Genomic DNA, 21350 nt, shown 5'->3' on the forward strand with positions numbered 1-21350 from the left:
GTACTGAGTCAATGTGGAGGCTATATACAGGTTATTACGGTACAGAGTCAATGTGGAGGCTATATACAGGTTATTACGGTACAGAGTCCATGTGGAGGCTATATACAGGGTGTTACGGTACAGAGTCAATGTGGAGACTATATACAGGGTATTACGGTACAGAGTCAATGTGGAGGCTATATACAGGGGGTACCGGTACAGAGTCAATGTGGAGGCTATATACAGGGGGTACCAGTACAGAGTCAATGTGGAGACTATATACAGGGTATTACGGTACAGAGTCAATGTGGAGGCTATATACAGGGGGTACCGGTACAGAGTCAATGTGGAGGCTATATACAGGGTATTACGGTACAGAGTCAATGTGGAGGCTATATACAGGGTATTACGGTACAGAGTCAATGTGGAGGCTATATACAGGGTATTATGGTACAGAGTCAATGTGGAGGCTATATACAGGGTATTACGGCACAGAGTCAATGTGGAGGCTATATACAGGGTATTATGGTACAGAGTCAATGTGGAGGCTATATACAGGGTATTACGGTACAGAGTCAATGTGGAGGCTATATACAGGGTATTACGGTACAGAGTCAATGTGGAGACTATATACAGGGGGTACCAGTACAGAGTCAATGTGGAGGCTATATACAGGTTATTACGGTACAGAGTCAATGTGGAGGCTATATACAGGTTATTACGGTACAGAGTCAATGTGGAGGCTATATACAGGGTGTTACGGTACAGAGTCAATGTGGAGACTATATACAGGGTATTACGGTACAGAGTCAATGTGGAGGCTATATACAGGGGGTACCGGTACAGAGTCAATGTGGAGGCTATATACAGGGGGTACCAGTACAGAGTCAATGTGGAGGCTATATACAGGGTATTACGGTACAGAGTCAATGTGTAGGCTATATACAGGGTGTTACGGTACAGAGTCAATGTGGAGGCTATATACAGGGGGTACCGGTACAGAGTCAATGTGGAGGCTATATACAGGGTATTACGGGACAGAGTCAATGTGGAGGCTATATACAGGGTATTACGGTACAGAGTCAATGTGTAGGCTATATACAGGGTGTTACGGTACAGAGTCAATGTGGAGGCTATATACAGGGGGTTACGGTACAGAGTCAATGAGGAGGCTATATACAGGGTATTACGGTACAGAGTCAATGTGTCGGCTATATACAGGGGGTACCGGTACAGAGTCAATGTGGAGGCTATATACAGGGGGTTACGGTACAGAGTCAATGAGGAGGCTATATACAGGGTATTACGGTACAGAGTCAATGTGGAGGCTATATACAGGGGGTACCGGTACAGAGTCAATGTGGAGGCTATATACAGGGTATTACGGTACAGAGTCAATGTGGAGGCTATATACAGGGAGTACCGGTACAGAGTCAATGTGGAGACTATATAAAAGGGTATTAAGGTACAGAGTCAATGTGGAGGCTATATACAGGATATTATGGTACAGAGTCAATGTGGAGACTATATACAGGGTGTTACGGTACAGAGTCAATGTGGAGGCTATATACAGGGGGTACCGGTACAGAGTCAATGTGGAGGCTATATACAGGGTATTACTGTACAGAGTCAATGTGGAGGCTATATACAGGGTATTACTGTACAGAGTCAATGTGGAGGCTATATACAGGGTATTACGGTACAGAGTCAATGTGGAGGCTATATACAGGGTATTACTGTACAGAGTCAATGTGGAGGGCTATATACAGGGTATTACTGTACAGAGTCAATGTGGAGGCTATATACAGGGTATTACGGTACAGAGTCAATGTGGAGGCTATATACAGGGTGTTACTGTACAGAGTCAATGTGGAGGCTATACACAGGGTATTACGGTACAGAGTCAATGTGGAGGCTATATACAGGGTATTACTGTACAGAGTCAATGTGGAGGCTATATACAGGGTATTACTGTACAGAGTCAATGTGGAGGCTATATACAGGGTATTACTGTACAGAGTCAATGTGGAGGCTATATACAGGGTATTACTGTACAGAGTCAATGTGGAGGCTATATACAGGGTATTACTGTACAGAGTCAATGTGGAGACTATATACAGGGTATTACTGTACAGAGTCAATGTGGAGGCTATATACAGGGTATTACGGTACAGAGTCAATGTGGAGACTATATACAGGGTATTACGGTACAGAGTCAATGTGGAGGCAATATACAGGGTATTACGGTACAGAGTCAATGTGGAGGCTATATACAGGGTATTACGGCACAGAGTCAATGTGGAGGCTATATACAGGGTATTATGGTACAGAGTCAATGTGGAGGCTATATACAGGATATTATGGTACAGAGTCAATGTGGAGGCTATATACAGGGTGTTACGGTACAGAGTCAATGTGGAGGCTATATACAGGGTGTTACTGTACAGAGTCAATGTGGAGGCTATATACAGGGTATTATGGTACAGAGTCAATGTGGAGGCTATATACAGGGTATTACGGTACAGAGTCAATGTGGAGGCTATATACAGGGTATTACGGTACAGAGTCAATGTGGAGGCTATATACAGGGTATTAAGGTACAGAGTCAATGTGGAGGCTATATACAGGGTATTACGGTACAGAGTCAATGTGGAGGCTATATACAGGGTATTACGGTACAGAGTCAATGTGGAGACTATATACAGGGTATTACGGTACAGAGTCAATGTGGAGGCTATATACAGGGTATTACGGTACAGAGTCAATGTGGAGGCTATATACAGGATATTACGGTACAGAGTCAATGTGGAGGCTATATACAGGGTATTACGGTACAGAGTCAATGTGGAGGCTATATACAGGGTATTACGGTACAGAGTCAACGTGGAGGCTATATACAGGGTATTATGGTACATAGTCAATGTGGAGGCTATATACAGGGTATTACGGTACAGAGTCAATGTGGAGGCTATATACAGGGTGTTACGGTACAGAGTCAATGTGGAGGCTATATACAGGGTATTACGGTACAGAGTCAATGTGGAGGCTATATACAGGGTGTTACGGTACAGAGTCAATGTGGAGGCTATATACAGGGGGTACCGGTACAGAGTCAATGTGGAGGCTATATACAGGGGGTACCAGTACAGAGTCAATGTGGAGACTATATACAGGGGGTACCAGTACAGAGTCAATGTGGAGGCTATATACAGGTTATTACGGTACAGAGTCAATGTGGAGGCTATATACAGGTTATTACGGTACAGAGTCAATGTGGAGGCTATATACAGGGTGTTACGGTACAGAGTCAATGTGGAGGCTATATACAGGGTATTATGGTACAGAGTCAATGTGGAGGCTATATACAGGGTATTACGGTACAGAGTCAATGTGGAGGCTATATACAGGGTATTACGGTACAGAGTCAATGTGGAGGCTATATACAGGGTATTACGGTACAGAGTCAATGTGGAGGCTATATACAGGGTATTACGGTACAGAGTCAATGTGGAGGCTATATACAGGGTATTACGGTACAGAGTCAATGTGGAGGCTATATACAGGGTATTACGGTACAGAGTCAATGTGGAGGCTATATACAGGGTATTACGGTACAGAGTCAATGTGGAGGCTATATACAGGGTATTACGGTACAGAGTCAATGTGGAGGCTATATACAGGGTATTACGGTACAGAGTCAATGTGGAGACTATATACAGGGGGTACCAGTACTGAGTCAATGTGGAGGCTATATACAGGTTATTACGGTACAGAGTCAATGTGGAGGCTATATACAGGTTATTACGGTACAGAGTCAATGTGGAGGCTATATACAGGGTGTTACGGTACAGAGTCAATGTGGAGACTATATACAGGGTATTACGGTACAGAGTCAATGTGGAGGCTATATACAGGGGGTACCGGTACAGAGTCAATGTGGAGGCTATATACAGGGGGCACCAGTACAGAGTCAATGTGGAGACTATATACAGGGTATTACGGTACAGAGTCAATGTGGAGGCTATATACAGGGGGTACCGGTACAGAGTCAATGTGGAGGCTATATACAGGGTATTACGGTACAGAGTCAATGTGGAGGCTATATACAGGGTATTACGGTACAGAGTCAATGTGGAGGCTATATACAGGGTATTATGGTACAGAGTCAATGTGGAGGCTATATACAGGGTATTACGGCACAGAGTCAATGTGGAGGCTATATACAGGGTATTATGGTACAGAGTCAATGTGGAGGCTATATACAGGGTATTACGGTACAGAGTCAATGTGGAGGCTATATACAGGGTATTACGGTACAGAGTCAATGTGGAGACTATATACAGGGGGTACCAGTACAGAGTCAATGTGGAGGCTATATACAGGTTATTACGGTACAGAGTCAATGTGGAGGCTATATACAGGTTATTACGGTACAGAGTCAATGTGGAGGCTATATACAGGGTGTTACGGTACAGAGTCAATGTGGAGACTATATACAGGGTATTACGGTACAGAGTCAATGTGGAGGCTATATACAGGGGGTACCGGTACAGAGTCAATGTGGAGGCTATATACAGGGGGTACCGGTACAGAGTCAATGTGGAGGCTATATACAGGGGGTACCAGTACAGAGTCAATGTGGAGGCTATATACAGGGTATTACGGTACAGAGTCAATGTGTAGGCTATATACAGGGTGTTACGGTACAGAGTCAATGTGGAGGCTATATACAGGGGGTACCGGTACAGAGTCAATGTGGAGGCTATATACAGGGTATTACGGGACAGAGTCAATGTGGAGGCTATATACAGGGTATTACGGTACAGAGTCAATGTGTAGGCTATATACAGGGTGTTACGGTACAGAGTCAATGTGGAGGCTATATACAGGGGGTTACGGTACAGAGTCAATGAGGAGGCTATATACAGGGTATTACGGTACAGAGTCAATGTGGAGGCTATATACAGGGGGTACCGGTACAGAGTCAATGTGGAGGCTATATACAGGGGGTTACGGTACAGAGTCAATGAGGAGGCTATATACAGGGTATTACGGTACAGAGTCAATGTGGAGGCTATATACAGGGGGTACCGGTACAGAGTCAATGTGGAGGCTATATACAGGGTATTACGGTACAGAGTCAATGTGGAGGCTATATACAGGGAGTACCGGTACAGAGTCAATGTGGAGACTATATAAAAGGGTATTAAGGTACAGAGTCAATGTGGAGGCTATATACAGGATATTATGGTACAGAGTCAATGTGGAGACTATATACAGGGTGTTACGGTACAGAGTCAATGTGGAGGCTATATACAGGGTGTTACGGTACAGAGTCAATGTGGAGGCTATATGCAGGGGGCACCGGTACAGAGTCAATGTGGAGACTATATAAAGGGTATTAAGGTACAGAGTCAATGTGGAGGCTATATACAGGGTGTTACGGTACAGAGTCAATGTGGAGGCTATATACAGGGTGTTACGGTACAGAGTCAATGTGGAGGCTATATACAGGGTGTTACGGTACAGAGTCAATGTGGAGGCTATATGCAGGGGGCACCGGTACAGAGTCAATGTGTGGGGGCACCGGTTGGTTGAGGTAGTATGTACATGTAGGTAGAGTTAATTAAAGTGACTATGCATAGATGACAACAGAGAGTGGCAGTGGTGTGGAGAGGTGAGAGGGGGGCGGGGGGATGTGAATTGTCTGGGTAGCCCTTTGACTAGGTAGGTGTTCAGGAGTCTTATGGCTTGGGGGTAGAAGCTGTTAAGAAGCCTCTTGGACCTCGACTTGGCACTCCGGTACCGCTGTGGGGTAGCAGAGAGAACAGTCTATGACTAGGGTGGCTGGAGTCTTCGACAATTTTTTATGCTTTCCTCTGACACCGCCTGGTATAGAGGTCCTGGATGGCAGGAAGCTTGGCCCCAGTGATGTACTGGACCGTACGCACTACCCTCTGTAGTGCCTTGCGGTCGGAGGCCGGGTAGCTGCCATACTAGGCAGTGATGCAACCAGTCAGGATGCTCTCGATGGTGCAGCTGTAGGACCTTTTGAGGATCTGAGGACCCATGCCAAATATTTTCAGTCTCCTGAGGGAGAATAGATTTTGTCGTACCCCCTTCACGACTGTCATGGTGTGCATGGACCCGTCTTTTACTGCTGCTGCTACTCTCTGTTTATCATATATGCACAGTCACTTTAACTATACATTCATGTACATACTTCCTCAATTGGCCCGACCAACCAGTGCTCCTGCACATTGGCTAACCGGGCTATCTGCATTGTGTCCCACCACCCACCACCTGCCAACCCCTATTTTTACGCTACTGCTACTCTCTGTTCATCATATATGCATAGTCACTTTAACCATATCTACATGTACATACTACCTCAATCAGTCTGACTAACCGGTGTCTGTATGTAGCCTCGATACTGTATATAGCCTCTCTACTGTTTATTGCCTCTCTACTGTATATAACCTCTCTACTGTATATAGCCTCTCTACTGTATATAGCCTCTCTACTGTATGTAGCCTGTCTTTTTACTGTTGTTTTATTTCTTTACTTAGCTATTGTTCACCTAATACCTTTTTTTGCACTATTGGCCTGTAAGTCAGCATTTCACTGTAAGGTGAAATCATGATAATGCATATAAAAAAGCAATAAACAATAATACCAACAACAACAAGAAAAACAGTATTAAAGCTTTTCAATACCCGAATTGTATTCGGCGCACATGACAAATACATTTTGATTTGATTTGTTGTTCAGCGCATCTATCTGGCCCTGCGGCCTTGTGAATGTTGACCTGTCTAAAGGTCTTACTCACATGCGGAAAGCGTGATTACACAGTCTTCCGGGACAGCTGGTGCTCTCATGCATGTTTCATTGTTATTTGCCTCGACGAGAGCATAGAAGTAGTTTAGCTCGTACAGTAGGCTTGTGTCCCTGGGCAGCTCTCGGCTGTGCTTCTCTTTGTGGTCTGTAATGGATTGCAGGCCCTGCCACATCTGACGAGCGTCAGAGCCGTTGTAGTACAACTCGATCTTAGTCCTGTATTGATGCTTCGCCTGTTTGATGGTTCGTCGGAGGGTATAGCAGATTTCTTATAAGCTTCCGGGTTAGAGTCACGCTCCCTGAAAGCGGCAGCTCTAGTCTTTAGCTCAGTGCAGATGTTGCCTGTAATCCATGGTTTCTGGTTGGGGTATGTAAGTACAGTCACTGTGGGGATAACGTAATCGATGCACTTATTGATGAAGCCAATGACAGATGTGGTATACTCCACAGTGCCATCGGAAGAATCCAGGAACAAATACCAGTCTGTGCTAGCAAAAGAGTTCTGTAGATTAGCATCTGCTTCATCTGACCACTGGGACTGCCCCTCTCCAAATAATAATTATAATACCTAAGTAGTGGGGCTGACTACAATACTGTCCACTGGGGGGTGTAGAGATATCCACAATACTGTCCACTAGGGGGTGTAGTGATATCAACAATACTGTCCACTAGGGGGTGTAGTGATATCAACAATACTGTCCACTAGGGGGTGTAGTGATATCAACAATACTGTCCACTAGGGGGTGTAGTGATATCAACAATACTGTCCACTAGGGGGTGTAGTGATATCAACAATACTGTCCACTAGGGGGTGTAGTGATATCAACAATACTGTCCACTAGGGGGTGTAGTGATATCAACAATACTGTCCACTAGGGGGTGTAGTGATATCAACAATACTGTCCACTAGGGGGTGTAGTGATATCAACAATACTGTCCACTTTATAAATACATCTGATTTGATGATTAGGGGTGTGGTGATGCTCTCTTCTCCTCTACACACATACAGTTGGCCTGACAGTGGTCTGGCCTGGTACAGTAGGCCTGGTACAGTAGGCCTGGTACAGTTGGCCTGACAGTGGTCTGGCCTGGTACAGTAGGCCTGGTACAGTAGGTCTGGTACAGTAGGCCTGGTACAGTAGATCTCGTACAGTAGGTCTGGTACAGTAGATCTCGTACAGTAGGCCTGGTACAGTAGGCCTGGTACAGTAGGCCTGACAGTGGTCTGGCCTGGTACAGTAGGTCTGGTACAGTAGGTCTGGTACAGTAGGTCTGGTACAGTAGGCTACAGTGATAAAATGCTGACTGACAGTTACCATCAATATAATACATGTGGGGGAGAATTCTCTCATTTCTCTTTTAATAAAACAAAAATCCTTGTGTAGTGACTTAAAATTTTTTTTTTTTAAATTCCACACCAATCAAAGACATTATCAGATACAAACGTGCTTTTTTTGTAGTCAAGATGAAAGGGGTCCGTTGGTGATTGGTTCCTGTGTTAACCCCATAGCAGCCAGGCTTACACCAGACAGTCGGGGGTTAAAGGTTGATCCTAGAACTGGGGTCCCGAGTGGCGCAGCGGTCTAAGGCACTGCATCTCAGCGCTAGAAGCGTCACTACAGAACCTGGTTTGATTCCGGGCTGTATCACAACCGGACGTGATCGGGAGTCCCATAGGGCTGCGCACAAATGGCCCAGCGTCGTCCTGGTTAGGGTTTGGCCGGTGTAGGCCATCACTGGAAATAAGAATTTGCTCTAAACTAACTTGTCTGGTTAAATAAAACAATGAAACGTGACATACAGTGCCTTGTGAAAGTATTCATCCCCCTTGGCATTTTTCCTATTTGTTTCATTGGAATGGCCTAGTCAAAACCCAGACCTCAATCCAATTGAGAATCTGTGGTATAACTTAAAGACTGCTGTACACCAGCAGTTTTGCCTTGAAGAATGGACAATGTGCCAAGCTTATAGAGTCATACCCCAAGAGACTTGCAGCTGTAATCGCTGCCAAAGGTGTCTCTACAGAGTATTGACTTTGGGGGGTGTATAGTTTATACACGCTCAAGTTCAGTTTTTTTGTCTTATTTCTTGTTTGTTTTACAATAATACATATTTTGTATCTTCAAAGTGGTTGGCATGTTGTGTAAATCAAATGGTACAAACCCCCAAAAATCTATTTTAATTCCAGGTTGTAAGGCAACAAAATAGGAAAAATGCCAAAGGGGGGGGGTGAAGACTTTCGCAAGCTACTGTACAACGTCATCATGATAAGGTTCTCGTCATAGGGGATGGAGATAAATCTTCATAATTAGCCATTGGGATTAAACTATCACATTTCATAGTGCTTTTAAATCAATTTCCTCGTCAAAAAGCTGGATGACGATGACGATAGCTGGAATACTCGTCTACATACTCATCTATATCGTCATGACAAAGCACAGTATATATTTAGTAGAAATGTCCAGTCAGATCTCCACATGTCCACATGTTGCTTCCTTCCTTATTAGAATGACGAAATGCAGTATATATTTAGTAGAAATGTCCAATCAGATCTCCACATGTCCACATGTTGCTTCCTTCCTTATTAGAATGACGAAATGCAAAAACAGACTAGCTGAATAGCCCTCCCCGGTCTCGCCCCAGCCCACCCCAGCCCACCCCGGTCTCGCCCCAGCCCACCCCGGTCTCGCCCCAGCCCATCCCGGTCTCGCCCCAGCCCATCCCGGTCTCGCCCCAGCCCACCCCGGTCTCGCCCCAGCCCACCCCGGTCTCGCTCCAGCCCACCCCAGCCCACCCCGGTCTCGCTCCAGCCCACCCCAGCCCACCCCGTTCTCGCCCCAGCCCACCCCGGTCTCGCTCCAGCCCACCCCAGCCCACCCCGGTCTCGCTCCAGCCCACCCCAGCCCACCCCGGTCTCGCTCTAGCCCACCCCAGCCCACCCCTGTCTCGCCCCAGCCCACCCCGGCCTCGCTCCAGCCCACCCCAGCCCACCCCGGTCTCGCAGCATCTCTCCATGTGAAGTCCTGTATGTTTTGGAGCGTACCATTCATTCCAGAATTAACGGATTTGAAAATAAAATTATGCCCAAACATGGTCATGGACTCTTGACAGTTCACCAGACATTACCTGAGTGCTATTGGAACACGAAAGGTTGGAAGTCCTGTGGAATGTTCCGGAATATTTCAGTTCTAAGAGATAGATATAGCCAGTCTTCTGAACGGTCATACACTCTGATTAACAACCAACCAGTTGACCCTTAAATTGACCGGAGGTTGACATGAAGTTGACCAAACATTACCTCAGATTGATGTGCTATTGAAGAACAGTTCAGTGAAATGTAAAAGTCCACTCAGAGAGAGTTCTTGGAGAAGCCTGGCATAAATCTTCAGAGTAACTTCTTATCACTACAAGGTACAACTACTAAAAACTAAAATAGTGGGGAGGAGGTTTCCAATTGTCAAAGAAGGTATATAGAGTAGAGATACATCAGTAGTGATTGTGTTCTTTATGTTAATAATCACATGAATGAAGTTGCATAGGGTGTATAGGGATGTGGTTCTCTTTCACACACAGGTTGTCCCAATAATCTCTACTTTCTACCAAAGTGTGCACCTGTTCACTTCCCTTCGTGGATTTGAAAGGAAAGGACTGGTATATAGAAATGCCCTCTGAGAAGGCTGGAAACATACTTTCTAAAAGGGGGGTGTGGGAGACAATTCTTTTTTTTAATGCCTCATTTAGATATTGTTCTGCTTATAAAATCTGCAATAAGGCAATAACCCCAAATGTCAGATGTACATCAGTTTGATGTACATCTGAGCACGTTTAAATTCCTCAGATTGCACACTTCAGGAGGAAAGAGAAGTTATTGGGATGGTGTGAAGGGTCTATGGTCTCTTTGTCTATAAAGTGGAGATGATTTTTGTAATTTTTTTATTTTACCTTTATTTAACTAGGCAAGTCAGTTAAGAACACATTCTTATTTACAATGACGGTCTAGGAACAGTGGGTTAACTGCCTGTTCAGGGGCAGAACGACAGATTTGTACCTTGTCAGCTCGGGGAATCGATTGAGCAACCTTTCGGTTACTAGTCCAACGCTCTAACCACTAGGCTACCTGCTGGTTACTAGTCCAACGCTCTAACCACTGGGCTACCTGCTGGTTACTAGTCCAACGCTCTAACCACTAGGCTACCTGCTGGTTACTAGTCCAACGCTCTAACCACTAGGCTACCTGCTGGTTACTAGTCCAACGCTCTAACCACTAGTCTACCTGCTGGTAACTAGTCCAACGCTCTAACCACTAGGCTACCTGCTGGTAACTAGTCCAACGCTCTAACCACTAGGCTACCTGCTGGTTACTAGTCCAACGCTCTAACCACTAGGCTACCTGCTGGTTACTAGTCCAACGCTCTAACCACTAGGCTACCTGCTGGTAACTAGTCCAACACTCTAACCACTAGGCTACCTGCTGGTTACTAGTCCAACGCTCTAACCACTAGGCTACCTGCTGGTTACTGGTAGCCTAGTGGTAGCCTAGTGGTTAGAGTGTAGGGGCGGAAGGTAGCCTAGTGGTTAGAAATCTTTCCTCTGTTTAGGAGTTGTAGCCTATTATAATATTATAAGCAGAACATGGTGGTGATGATGATGATGGTGATGATGGTGGTGATGAAGATAATGGTGGTCCCTACAGGTGTCTGGACTAACACCTTTGTTGGTCACACTATTCCATGGGCAGGGTATCAGTCACCTGTTCACAGGTATGTACCTGAGGGTCTGTCCAATCACCTGATAGCTCCTCCCCTGTGGGTGTGTCCTTGGGAGAGCTGGTCTAAGATTCTCGGGGTTCTGAGGCTGAGGAGGAGGCCGACAGAGAAGCCAGGGGCTGTAGTCGTTTCTCTAGCCCAGGGGAGGCTGGGTCTGTGGGGGAGATGAGAGCAGAGAGAGGGCAATATGGGGAGGCTAGGACCTGGAGTTGTTTGGGACTCAGGGCGGACTCGCTGCAGGCCCTCTGACACAGTTCAGACACACTTTGCCAAGTCTTCAGTTTCATCTGGATCAGATTGGTCCTCTCTGTCATGAGATGATCCTTCTCTGTCCTCTGGGAGAAACACAGACAGGGACAGCACACAGACAGGGACAGCACACAGACAGGGACAGCACACAGACAGGGACAGCACACAGACAGGGACAGCACACAGACAGGGACAGCACACAGACAGGGACAACACACAGACAGGGACAGCACACAGACAGGGACAACACACAGACAGGGACAACACACAGACAGCACACAGACAGGGACAGCACACAGACATCACAAAACACACACACACACCAGAAACACATCATGCAGAAATCCCAAACACACACACACACACACACACACACACACACACACACACACACACACAGTACATTAGTAAATCTAATTGTCCTTTTCTGTAACAGCTTTAAGAGACAGTCATGTCACCTCACCAGTTTGTCGATCTCACACTCCAGATTGTGTATACAGTCCAGCTTCCTCTTGCGACAGCGCTGGGCTGCGCTGCGGTTCTTACTCCTGCGTCTGACGTCGTGGACAAAGTCCAGCTGCTCTCGGGTCAGAGTCTGGTGCCTCAACATCAGCTGGAAGTCATTCCTGCTCAACGCCAAAATCTGACCTACAGAGAATGGCAGCTGTAACTGGAAAACACGGAGAGGATCAAGACCGGTCTGGATTGGATCAGATCAATACGGAAAATAAGTATTTGGTCAATAACAAAAGTTTATTTCCACCATAATTTGCAAATACATTCATTAAAAATCCTACAATGTGATTTTCTGGATTTTTTTTCTCATTTTGTCTGTCATAGTTGAAGTGTACCTATGATGAAAATTACAGGCCTCTCTCATCTTTTTAAGTGGGAGAACTTGCACAATTGGTGGCTGACTAAATACTTTTTTGTCCCACTGTACATGTGACGGGTCACACACACCCCCTCTAGTAGTACTGTAGTGTTAAAAATAAAATATGCCAGGGTACAGGTAGAGAAGGGAAACTGAGGTCCTCTGGCTGTAGGAGCAGGACTCTCCCTCCCTCTCTCCCAGTATCACCTCCCTGGTCCTCTGGCTGTAAGAGCAGGACTCTCCCTCCCTCTCTCCCAGTATCACCTCCCTGGTCCTCTGGCTGTAGGAGCAGGACTCTCCCTCCCTCTCTCCCAGTATCACCTCCCTGGTCCTCTGGCTATAGGAGCAGGACTCTGCCTCCCTCTCTCCCAGTATGACTCACCTCCCTAGCCTTCTGGCTGTAGGAGCAGGAATCACTGTCTCCCTCTGTATCGAAGCAGTCCGAGTCTCCATCATCCCCAGAGGTCAGAGAGGACACACAGGGACTCTTCTCTGACTGGGATGACCCTTCACAGCCCGGCAGCTGGGCGTCCCCTAACCCTGTTCCTCTGTCCTTCTCCCCATCTGTCCCACTGTCCATCTCTCTGTCCAGGCCATGGAGAAAAGGACAGTCCCCGGTGCTGGAGGTGAGGTACAGCTGGTTCAGCCAGTCCAACTTGGGGCTCATGCTCCGGGGATTCAAGGTGGAGCTACTGTCCTGAATGTTCTCAGGCCCAGTCTCAGGTAGGGAGTCCTGGAGGAGGGAAGGAGGAGGAGACGAGAGGTCTGACCAAAGACCATGGGCCAAGTGTTCAGCCACCTCCCTCTCCATGCTGCTCCTCTCGTCCCATCCGCTCTCTCTCCTCTCTTCCTCTCCCCCATCTCTATCCATCTCTCTCCTCTCTTCCTCTCCCTGTCCTCTCCCTCTATCCATCTCTCTCCTCTCTTCCTCTCCCTCTCCTCTCCCTCCCTGCTCCTGTTCTGTCTTTGGCTGACTGGGGATGGAGACAGCAGGATCTAACCCTTCACGGTGCCCTCTACCACCTAGAACACAACCTCCTTCCCCCACACCTCCAGGGCTCTGATGGCCAAGCCCAGGTTCCTCAAGGGGACATCGGTGTGATGCAGTACCCACTGTCCCCTCATCCAACCCTGGGCTCTGTTCACAGCTGACAGTCCTACCACTGGAAACCTCCCTGAGTGGAGATCTAAGGCAGCCGACTCCAGAAGCCTTCTCTGCTTCTCTCCTCCTCTCTTCCTCCTCTCCTACCTGCTCATACTTGTCTACGTTCTCCCCGGCTGCCTCTTTACTTCCCTCATCCCAGTTTCTCTTCTCCTCGGCTGCCTCTCTCTTTTCCCCATCCTCCTCTCCTACCCTCTCCTCAACCTCTCCATGTCCTGGCTGGTTAGTCTGTGTCTGTGAGCAATGGGAGGAGTTCTCTCCAGAGATCTCCACTGCAGGACCCTCCTTACAGCCCCCACTACTGGAGCAAGGTAGACAGGACCGGGACTGAGGCAGAGGGCAGCCCTCCTCAGTGACCACTGGGGAATCAAGGGTTGTTTCTGGGATGCAGACGTCCAGACACACACTGTCCTTCCCACAAGCCAGCTGGAACTTACAGGACTTGGGGCACCGCAGGGAGTCGTCAGTCTGGGTGTCTGATTGGATATTGACTTCAGGAGGAGGGGCGGGGGTTTCGCTTTTACATCCTGTCACACCATTTGTTGGTTGGCTGCTTTGACAGGGGGCTCCACCCACATCCTGCTCAACGGGCGAATCAGAAACCACCCGGACCCCTTTGTCATCATCTAAGACATCCTTGTTTGTGTCGATGTTGCTAAGCTCTGGCCCGGGGGACTGTCTCCTGCACCGTGTCTTACAGCAGGTCTTCCTCTGGAAGGAGGGCGAACTGCTGCTGAAGAACTTGGGCAGGAGGAAGTCAAAACAGGCCGAGTCCAGATCCCTGAAACCCAGAATAGAGGCACAGTGTTGTATCTCCATGACATTATCTTTAGTGAAGAGCAGCTTGGAGGTGTAGACAAACTGCAGCAGTGGCTCAAAGCCACTCACCGTCACCTTAGAGAGAGACACGAAGAAACATGGTCGTGACACAGCAATACACATTAAATCCACCACAACTAAACCAATGTGGTCACACACACTCTGCTGATTCAGGATGTTCCAGATATTTCCTATCTGACAGAGCATCTCATCTCTTAGCCAAACTACACTCGTGTGATGAGTAACCTTGGGAACGTAAGATTTGTGTTCGGTTTAAGCTCAGTGGGATAACCTCTGGACCTAAACTCAGTGGGATAACCTCTGGACCTAAGCTCACTGGGATAACCTCTGGACCTCAGCTCAGTGGGATAACCTCTGGACCTAAGCTCAGTGGGATAACCTCTGGACCTAAGCTCAGTGGGATAACCTCTGGACCTAAGCTCAGTGGGATAACCTCTGGACCTCAGCTCAGTGGGATAACCTCTGGATTAATGGACTACGTGCTAGGCTTTAGATTAATGGACTACGTGCCAGAGTTTAGATTAATGGACTACGTGCCAGGCTTTAGATTAATGGACTACGTGCCAGGCTTTAGATTAATGGACTACGTGCCAGGCTTTAGATGAATGGACTACGTGCCAGGCTTTAGATGAATGGACTACGTGCTAGGCTTTAGATTAATGGACTACGTGCCAGGCTTTAGATTAATGGACTACGTGCCAGGCTTTAGATTAATGGACTACGTGCCAGGCTTTAGATTAATGGACTACGTGCTAGGCTTTAGATTAATGGACTACGTGCCAGGCTTTAGATTAATGGACTACGTGCCAGGCTTTAGATTAATGGACTACGTGCTAGGCTTTGTTCCCCTCTCACCTCCTGAGGCAGGGTGATGACGAGGCCTGGGCCCGCGTGGGACGAGACCCTGTGAGTGAAGTATTTGCTGCAGGAAGCTAGCACAGAGCGATGGGCCCTGAAGCTCCTCCCTTCCACCACCACTGTGATGTCACACAGCAGGTCACGCCTCCGCTGGTCGTCCAGGCAACGCAGCACATGGCAGCTGTGCACCGAGGACTCAAAGGTAAACACGGAGGACCGTGGCGGGCTCTCCAGACTAGACATGGAGACGGACATCTGTGGAAGACACACAGAGAGAGTGAAGATGATGACATGTAAAACAAATATATATCTTATCCTACTTGCTAAATACAATGTAGCCTAACCTAATGAGCTGTTACAGACTATTAAATATTGTAAACAACTAGTCAAATCAACCCCCCCCCCCCCCCCCCACATTGAGGAGGATTAAAACCAAACAGAAACAGATTTAACTCTTAGTGCCTTAGACCGCTGCGCCACTCGTGAATCCCCTCAAGATAAATATTTTTTAAAAGCAATAAATTACAAATTCATTTACGCTTAAAATATCCTTAAATCTCAAATATGACATTATAGTAAATTCTGTATAGGCTACTATAGCCTACATGTCTAACACCTGACTGAAGAATGAACTCACCGAGCTTGATTTGGATTAGTCAAGTCATGCACCGCGGGGGGGGGGGGGTGTGTGTGTGTGTGTGTGTGTGTGTGTGTGTGTGTGTGTGTGTGTGTGTGTGTGTGTGTGTGTGTGTGTGTGGTCTGGCGTAACAGCGTGGAGAGTCCTGACTCATGCGCTCCTGCTGATTAAAAGCCAATTCACGCCTGAACCGAAAATGTGGTCGGTGACGCGGTATGGGGGGGGTGTGACGCAATGGCGGAGTCTCCCGAGTCCAAATTCAGCTCTGTGCTGCGTCCTCGTGGCCTCTACACTTTGTAAGAAACGTGGTGGGCTCCGTATAGTTCAGAGGACAGATCACCGCTGCACGGCCGACGCAGATAACAGATTGACCATGTAAAGCCTTTCGGGATGAGCAAGCGATTTCCCGTCTGTCCCGTTCTGTCCCCACCCTTGCGGATTTGACCGCATAACTGCCTGGTTTTCCAAGTAACCCACAGTAGAGTTCACAACCTACATGGCTTCACTACAGGTTATAGGTCTATATTTACACGCACAGACAGCAAGGTTTGTCCCAGTTGGCAAAAAGGAAACCTTGGATGGCAAATCTGCGCTTGTCAGGTTCAAATCCTATATTTCCAACCTTCTATGTCTTTGGAAAAAGGACAGGCTAAACACTTCTGTGACGGGCTAAACACTTCTGTGATGGGCTAAACACTTCTGTGATGGGCTAAACACTTCTGTGACAGGCTAAACACTTCTGTGACGGGCTAAACACTTCTGTGACGGGCTAAACACTTCTGTGAGGGGCTAAACACTTCTGTGACGGGCTAAACACTTCTGTGACGGGCTAAACACTTCTGTGAGGGGCTAAACACTTCTGTGACGGGCTAAACACTTCTGTGACGGGCTAAACACTTCTGTGACGGGCTAAACACTTCTGTGACATGCTTAACTTGATGTTTACTCCAAACATTACCTATCGGAATATAATAGAATCTAGACTATATATCTGAGACAACAGCTGTTCAAGAAACACACCTGACCCTAAAAGTGATTTTGATCTTCACAGTGACCAAAAAGTGGACAATCAGGTTTACAGCCAAACCGAAGAGATGACATTACGTTGAGATACACCGCAATGAAATACTTCAGCATGTAAACGAGGCATTTAGGCTACCAGAGCCCACTGGATAGACTAGATAGACCCCTCCAATAATGTACTTTAATAATAAATGAAATACTTCACCATGTGAACGAGGCATTTAGGCTACCAGAGCCCACTGGATAGACTAGATAGACCCCTCCAATAATGTACTTTAATAATAAATGAAATACTTCACCATGTGAACGAGGCATTTAGGCTACCAGAGCCCGCTGGATAGACTAGATAGACCACTCCAATAATGTACTTTAATAATAAAGCACACAGTACAATAGTAAATGTCTAGTGTTAATAGGTTTCTAACCAAACAACACAATTTAGTGAGAAGAAAAAACGATCAGCAGAACTAACCTGACATCGGTTATCCTACAACGACGAAGAGCTGAAATCAAACAGGTTTATATTCACGACGTGAGAAATCCACTCGCTCTTCAACTTTGGCTGACAACTTTAACTAACTGGTGGAGCCAATCCTTCGTAGCTTTAGTCTTCTGACTTTCAGCCTGAACTGTCACCTTTCCAACGTTCCCTTATTGGCTACGGTCTCTCTCTGTCACAGTTAACTTCCGCATTTAAAGGCATCCAGCAGCCTACTGTAGCCGGTGTTTGACTGACATTTTGTGAAAAGGGGTCCTTTTATCAAGAAAGAGAAAGGGGAATAGATAGTGAATTATTTTTTGTATTAATGTCTATTAACCCTTTATTAGTCAATGTAAAGCGCATACTTTAATCTGAAGGTGTCAGGATGCCTTTGTTGCCATCTCTCACAGAGATCGCTTTGTTGCCTTCTCTCACAGAGATCGCTTTGTTGCCATCTCTCACAGAGATCGCTTTGTTGCCATCTCTCACAGAGATCGCTTTGTTGCCATCTCTCACAGAGATCGCTTTGTTGCCTTCTCTCACAGAGATCGCTTTGTTGCCATCTCTCACAGAGATCGCTTTGTTGCCTTCTCTCACAGAGATCGCTTTGTTGCCATCTCTCACAGAGATCGCTTTGTTGCCATCTCTCACAGAGATCGCTTTGTTGCCATCTCTCACAGAGATCGCTTTGTTGCCATCTCTCACAGAGATCGCTTTGTTGCCATCTCTCACAGAGATCCCTTTGTTGCCATCTCTCATGTTTCATCTTCAATGCCCTTGCTGATGGAAGGAGGTTTTCACTCAAAATCTCACGGTACTTTGCCCCATTCATTCTTTCCTTTACACGGATCAGTCGCCCTGGTCCCTTTGCAGAAAAACAGCCCCAAAGCATGATGTTTCCACCCCCATACTTCACAGTAGGTATGGTGTTCTTTGGATGCAACTTAGCATTCTTTGTCCTCCAAACACGACGAGTTGAGTTTTTACCAAAAAGTTCTATTTTGGTTTCATCTGACCATATGACATTCTCCCAATCTTCTTCTGGATCATCCAAATGCTCTCTAGCAAACTTCAGACGGGCCTGGACATGTACTGGCTTAAGCAGGGGGACACGTCTGGCACTGCAGGATTTGAGTCCCTGGCGGCGTAGTGTGTTACTGATGGTAGGCTTTGTTACTTTGGTCCCAGCTCTCTGCAGGTCATTCACTAGGTCCCCCCGTGTGGTTCTGGTGATCATTTTGACCCCACGGGGTGAGATCTTGCCCCAGATCGAGGGAGATTATCAGTGGTCTTGTATGTCTTCCATTTCCTAATCATTGCTCCCACAGTTGATTTCTTCAAACCAAGCTGCTTACCTATTGCAGATTCAGTCTTCCCAGCCTGGTGCAGGTCTACAATTTTGTTTCTGGTGTCCTTTGACAGCTCTTTGGTCTTGGCCATAGTGGACTTTGGAGTGTGACTGTTTGAGGTTGTGGACAGGTGTCTTTTATACTGATAACAAGTTCAAACAGGTGCCATTAATACAGGTAACAAGTGGAGGACAGTGGAGCCTCTTAAAGAAGAAGTTACAGGTCTGTGAGAGCCAGAAATCTTGCTTGTTTGTAGGTGACCAAATACTTATTTCCACCATAATTTGCAAATAAATAATAAACATTATTTAGCAAATGAGACGGAAGGATCACGCTGACGGAAGTCCACATGAACACATCTGTTTCATAATAGAGAAGTTATTGTGCCGCGTACAGGGTAGGTAATCGTCGTATTGTTTCCCCTTCCACGGGTAACAACAGTTACTACAGGGAACTAGTAAGAAACACAATGTCATTATGACAAGCCTACTCCCTCCATTTTAACAAAAACTTCCACTATTTCGCAACAGTGGCAGAATATCTCATCATATCACCCATCTACTTTAATGCCTTACATTTCTACCACATCGAGAACCATCCTCGATTGTAAATGCCGCTTTGTTATAGTCATATATACATGGGGAACTGAGGAGGGGCAGGACCCTCAGACCCTAACATGGAGGGGAGAGAGGGAGAGCAGTCTATACTGCATCACACCACCTGCTGTTCTTTACAAGCTCTGAGATTCACAAACCCAGACTACTATCAGAACTACATTCTGCTGGGTTGTACGGACGGCCCTGATGGCCCTGCTGGGTCGTACGGATGGCCCTGCTGGGTCGTACGGATGGCCACGATGGCCCTGCTGGGTTGTACGGATGGCCCTGCTGGGTTGTACAGATGGCCCTGCTGGGTCGTACGGATGGCCCTGCTGGGTTGTATGGATGGCCCTGCTGGGTTGTATGGATGGCCCTGCTGGGTCGTACGGATGGCCCTGCTGGGTCGTACGGATGGCCCTGCTGGGTTGTATGGATGGCCCTGCTGGGTTGTATGGATGGCCACTGGCGCCCTGTGCTCTTCACAGATGAAAGCAGGTTCACACTGAGCACATGTGACAGACGTGACAGAGTCTGGAGACGCCGTGGAGAACGTTCTGCTGCCTGCAACATCCTCCAGCATGACCGGTTTGGCGGTGGGTCAGTCATGGTGTGGGGTGGCATTTCTTTGGGGGGCCGCACAGCCCTCCATGTGCTCGCCAGAGGTAGCCTGACTGCCATTAGGTACCGAGATGAGATCCTCAGACCCCTTTTGAGACCATATGCTGGTGCGGTTGGCCCTGGGTTCCTCCTAATGCAAGACAATGCTAGACCTCATGTGGCTGGAGTGTGTCAGCAGTTCCTGCAAGAGGAAGGCATTGATGCTATGGACTGGCGCGCCCGTTCCCCAGACCTGAATCCAATTGAGATCATCTGGGACATCATGTCTTGCTCCATCCACCAACGCCACGTTGCACCACAGACTGTCCAGGAGTTGGCGGATGCTTTAGTCCAGGTCTGGGAGGAGATCCCTCAGGAGACCATCCGCCACCTCATCAGGAGCATGCCAGGCGTTGTAGGGAGGTCATACAGGCACTTGGAGGCCACATACACTACTGAGCCTCATTTTGACTTATTTTAAGGACATTACATCAAAGTTGGATCAGCCTGTAGTGTGGTTTTACACTTTAATTTTGAGTGTGACTCCAAATCCAGACCTCCATGGGTTGATAAATTTCATTGATAACTTTTGTGTGATTTTGTTGTCAGCACATTCAACTATGTAAAGAAAAAAGTATTTAATAAGAATATTTCATTCATTCAGATCTAGGATGTGTTATTTTAGTGTTCCCTTTCATTTTTTGAGCAGTGTATTTGACACTGTTGCGAAGCTAACTAAAAAAACGGTATTCCCCAAGAGAGGATGGCTTTCACTTCAGCAGTGATAAATTCATGAACCTCTTTGAAGAAAAGAGCCTGGTTCCTCTCTAGGTTTCTTCCTAGGAAGTTTTTCTTAGCTACCGTGCTTCTACATCTGCTTGCGGTTTTAGGTTGGATTTCTGTGTAAGCACTTTGTGTGACATCTGCGAATGAAAAAAGGCCTTTATAAATATATAGACCAAGTATGGTCTATCTACAGACCGCGGGGGGGTGGCTTGTAGTCACGATCGGCTGGCTACACACCGCACCCACTAAGTAGTATCACGCGAGAGTTGGGTTCAACAGGGTCTAGCTCCAACAGATATTTAATGTTGCATTA

At 46.9% G+C, this 21350-nt stretch overlaps 1 protein-coding gene across 2 annotated transcripts; it reads right to left on the bottom strand.

Moving 5' to 3' along the window:
- Positions 1–10304: 10304 nt before the first annotated feature.
- LOC110533253 (transcription regulator protein BACH1) lies at positions 10305–17958 on the bottom strand. Of its 2 annotated transcripts, none has more exons than XM_036989436.2 (5): positions 17698–17958; positions 15563–15820; positions 13088–14761; positions 12295–12501; positions 10305–11917 (listed from the first exon to the last, which is right to left on the bottom strand). In XM_036989436.2, the coding sequence occupies exons 2-5, from the start codon at positions 15818–15820 to the stop codon at positions 11648–11650; spliced, it is 2409 nt and encodes an 802-aa protein (XP_036845331.2). In that variant the 5' UTR covers positions 17698–17958; the 3' UTR covers positions 10305–11647. The 2 variants fall into 2 exon arrangements, with proteins under 2 accessions (XP_036845331.2, XP_036845332.2); XM_036989437.2 differs by having other exon boundaries at positions 10736–11917; positions 12295–12495.
- Between the last annotated feature and the right edge of the window lie 3392 nt (positions 17959–21350).

This window comes from Oncorhynchus mykiss, chromosome 10, assembly GCF_057628025.1.
Source record: "Oncorhynchus mykiss isolate SJ-2025 chromosome 10, ASM5762802v1, whole genome shotgun sequence".
Lineage (NCBI taxonomy): Eukaryota > Metazoa > Chordata > Actinopteri > Salmoniformes > Salmonidae > Oncorhynchus > Oncorhynchus mykiss.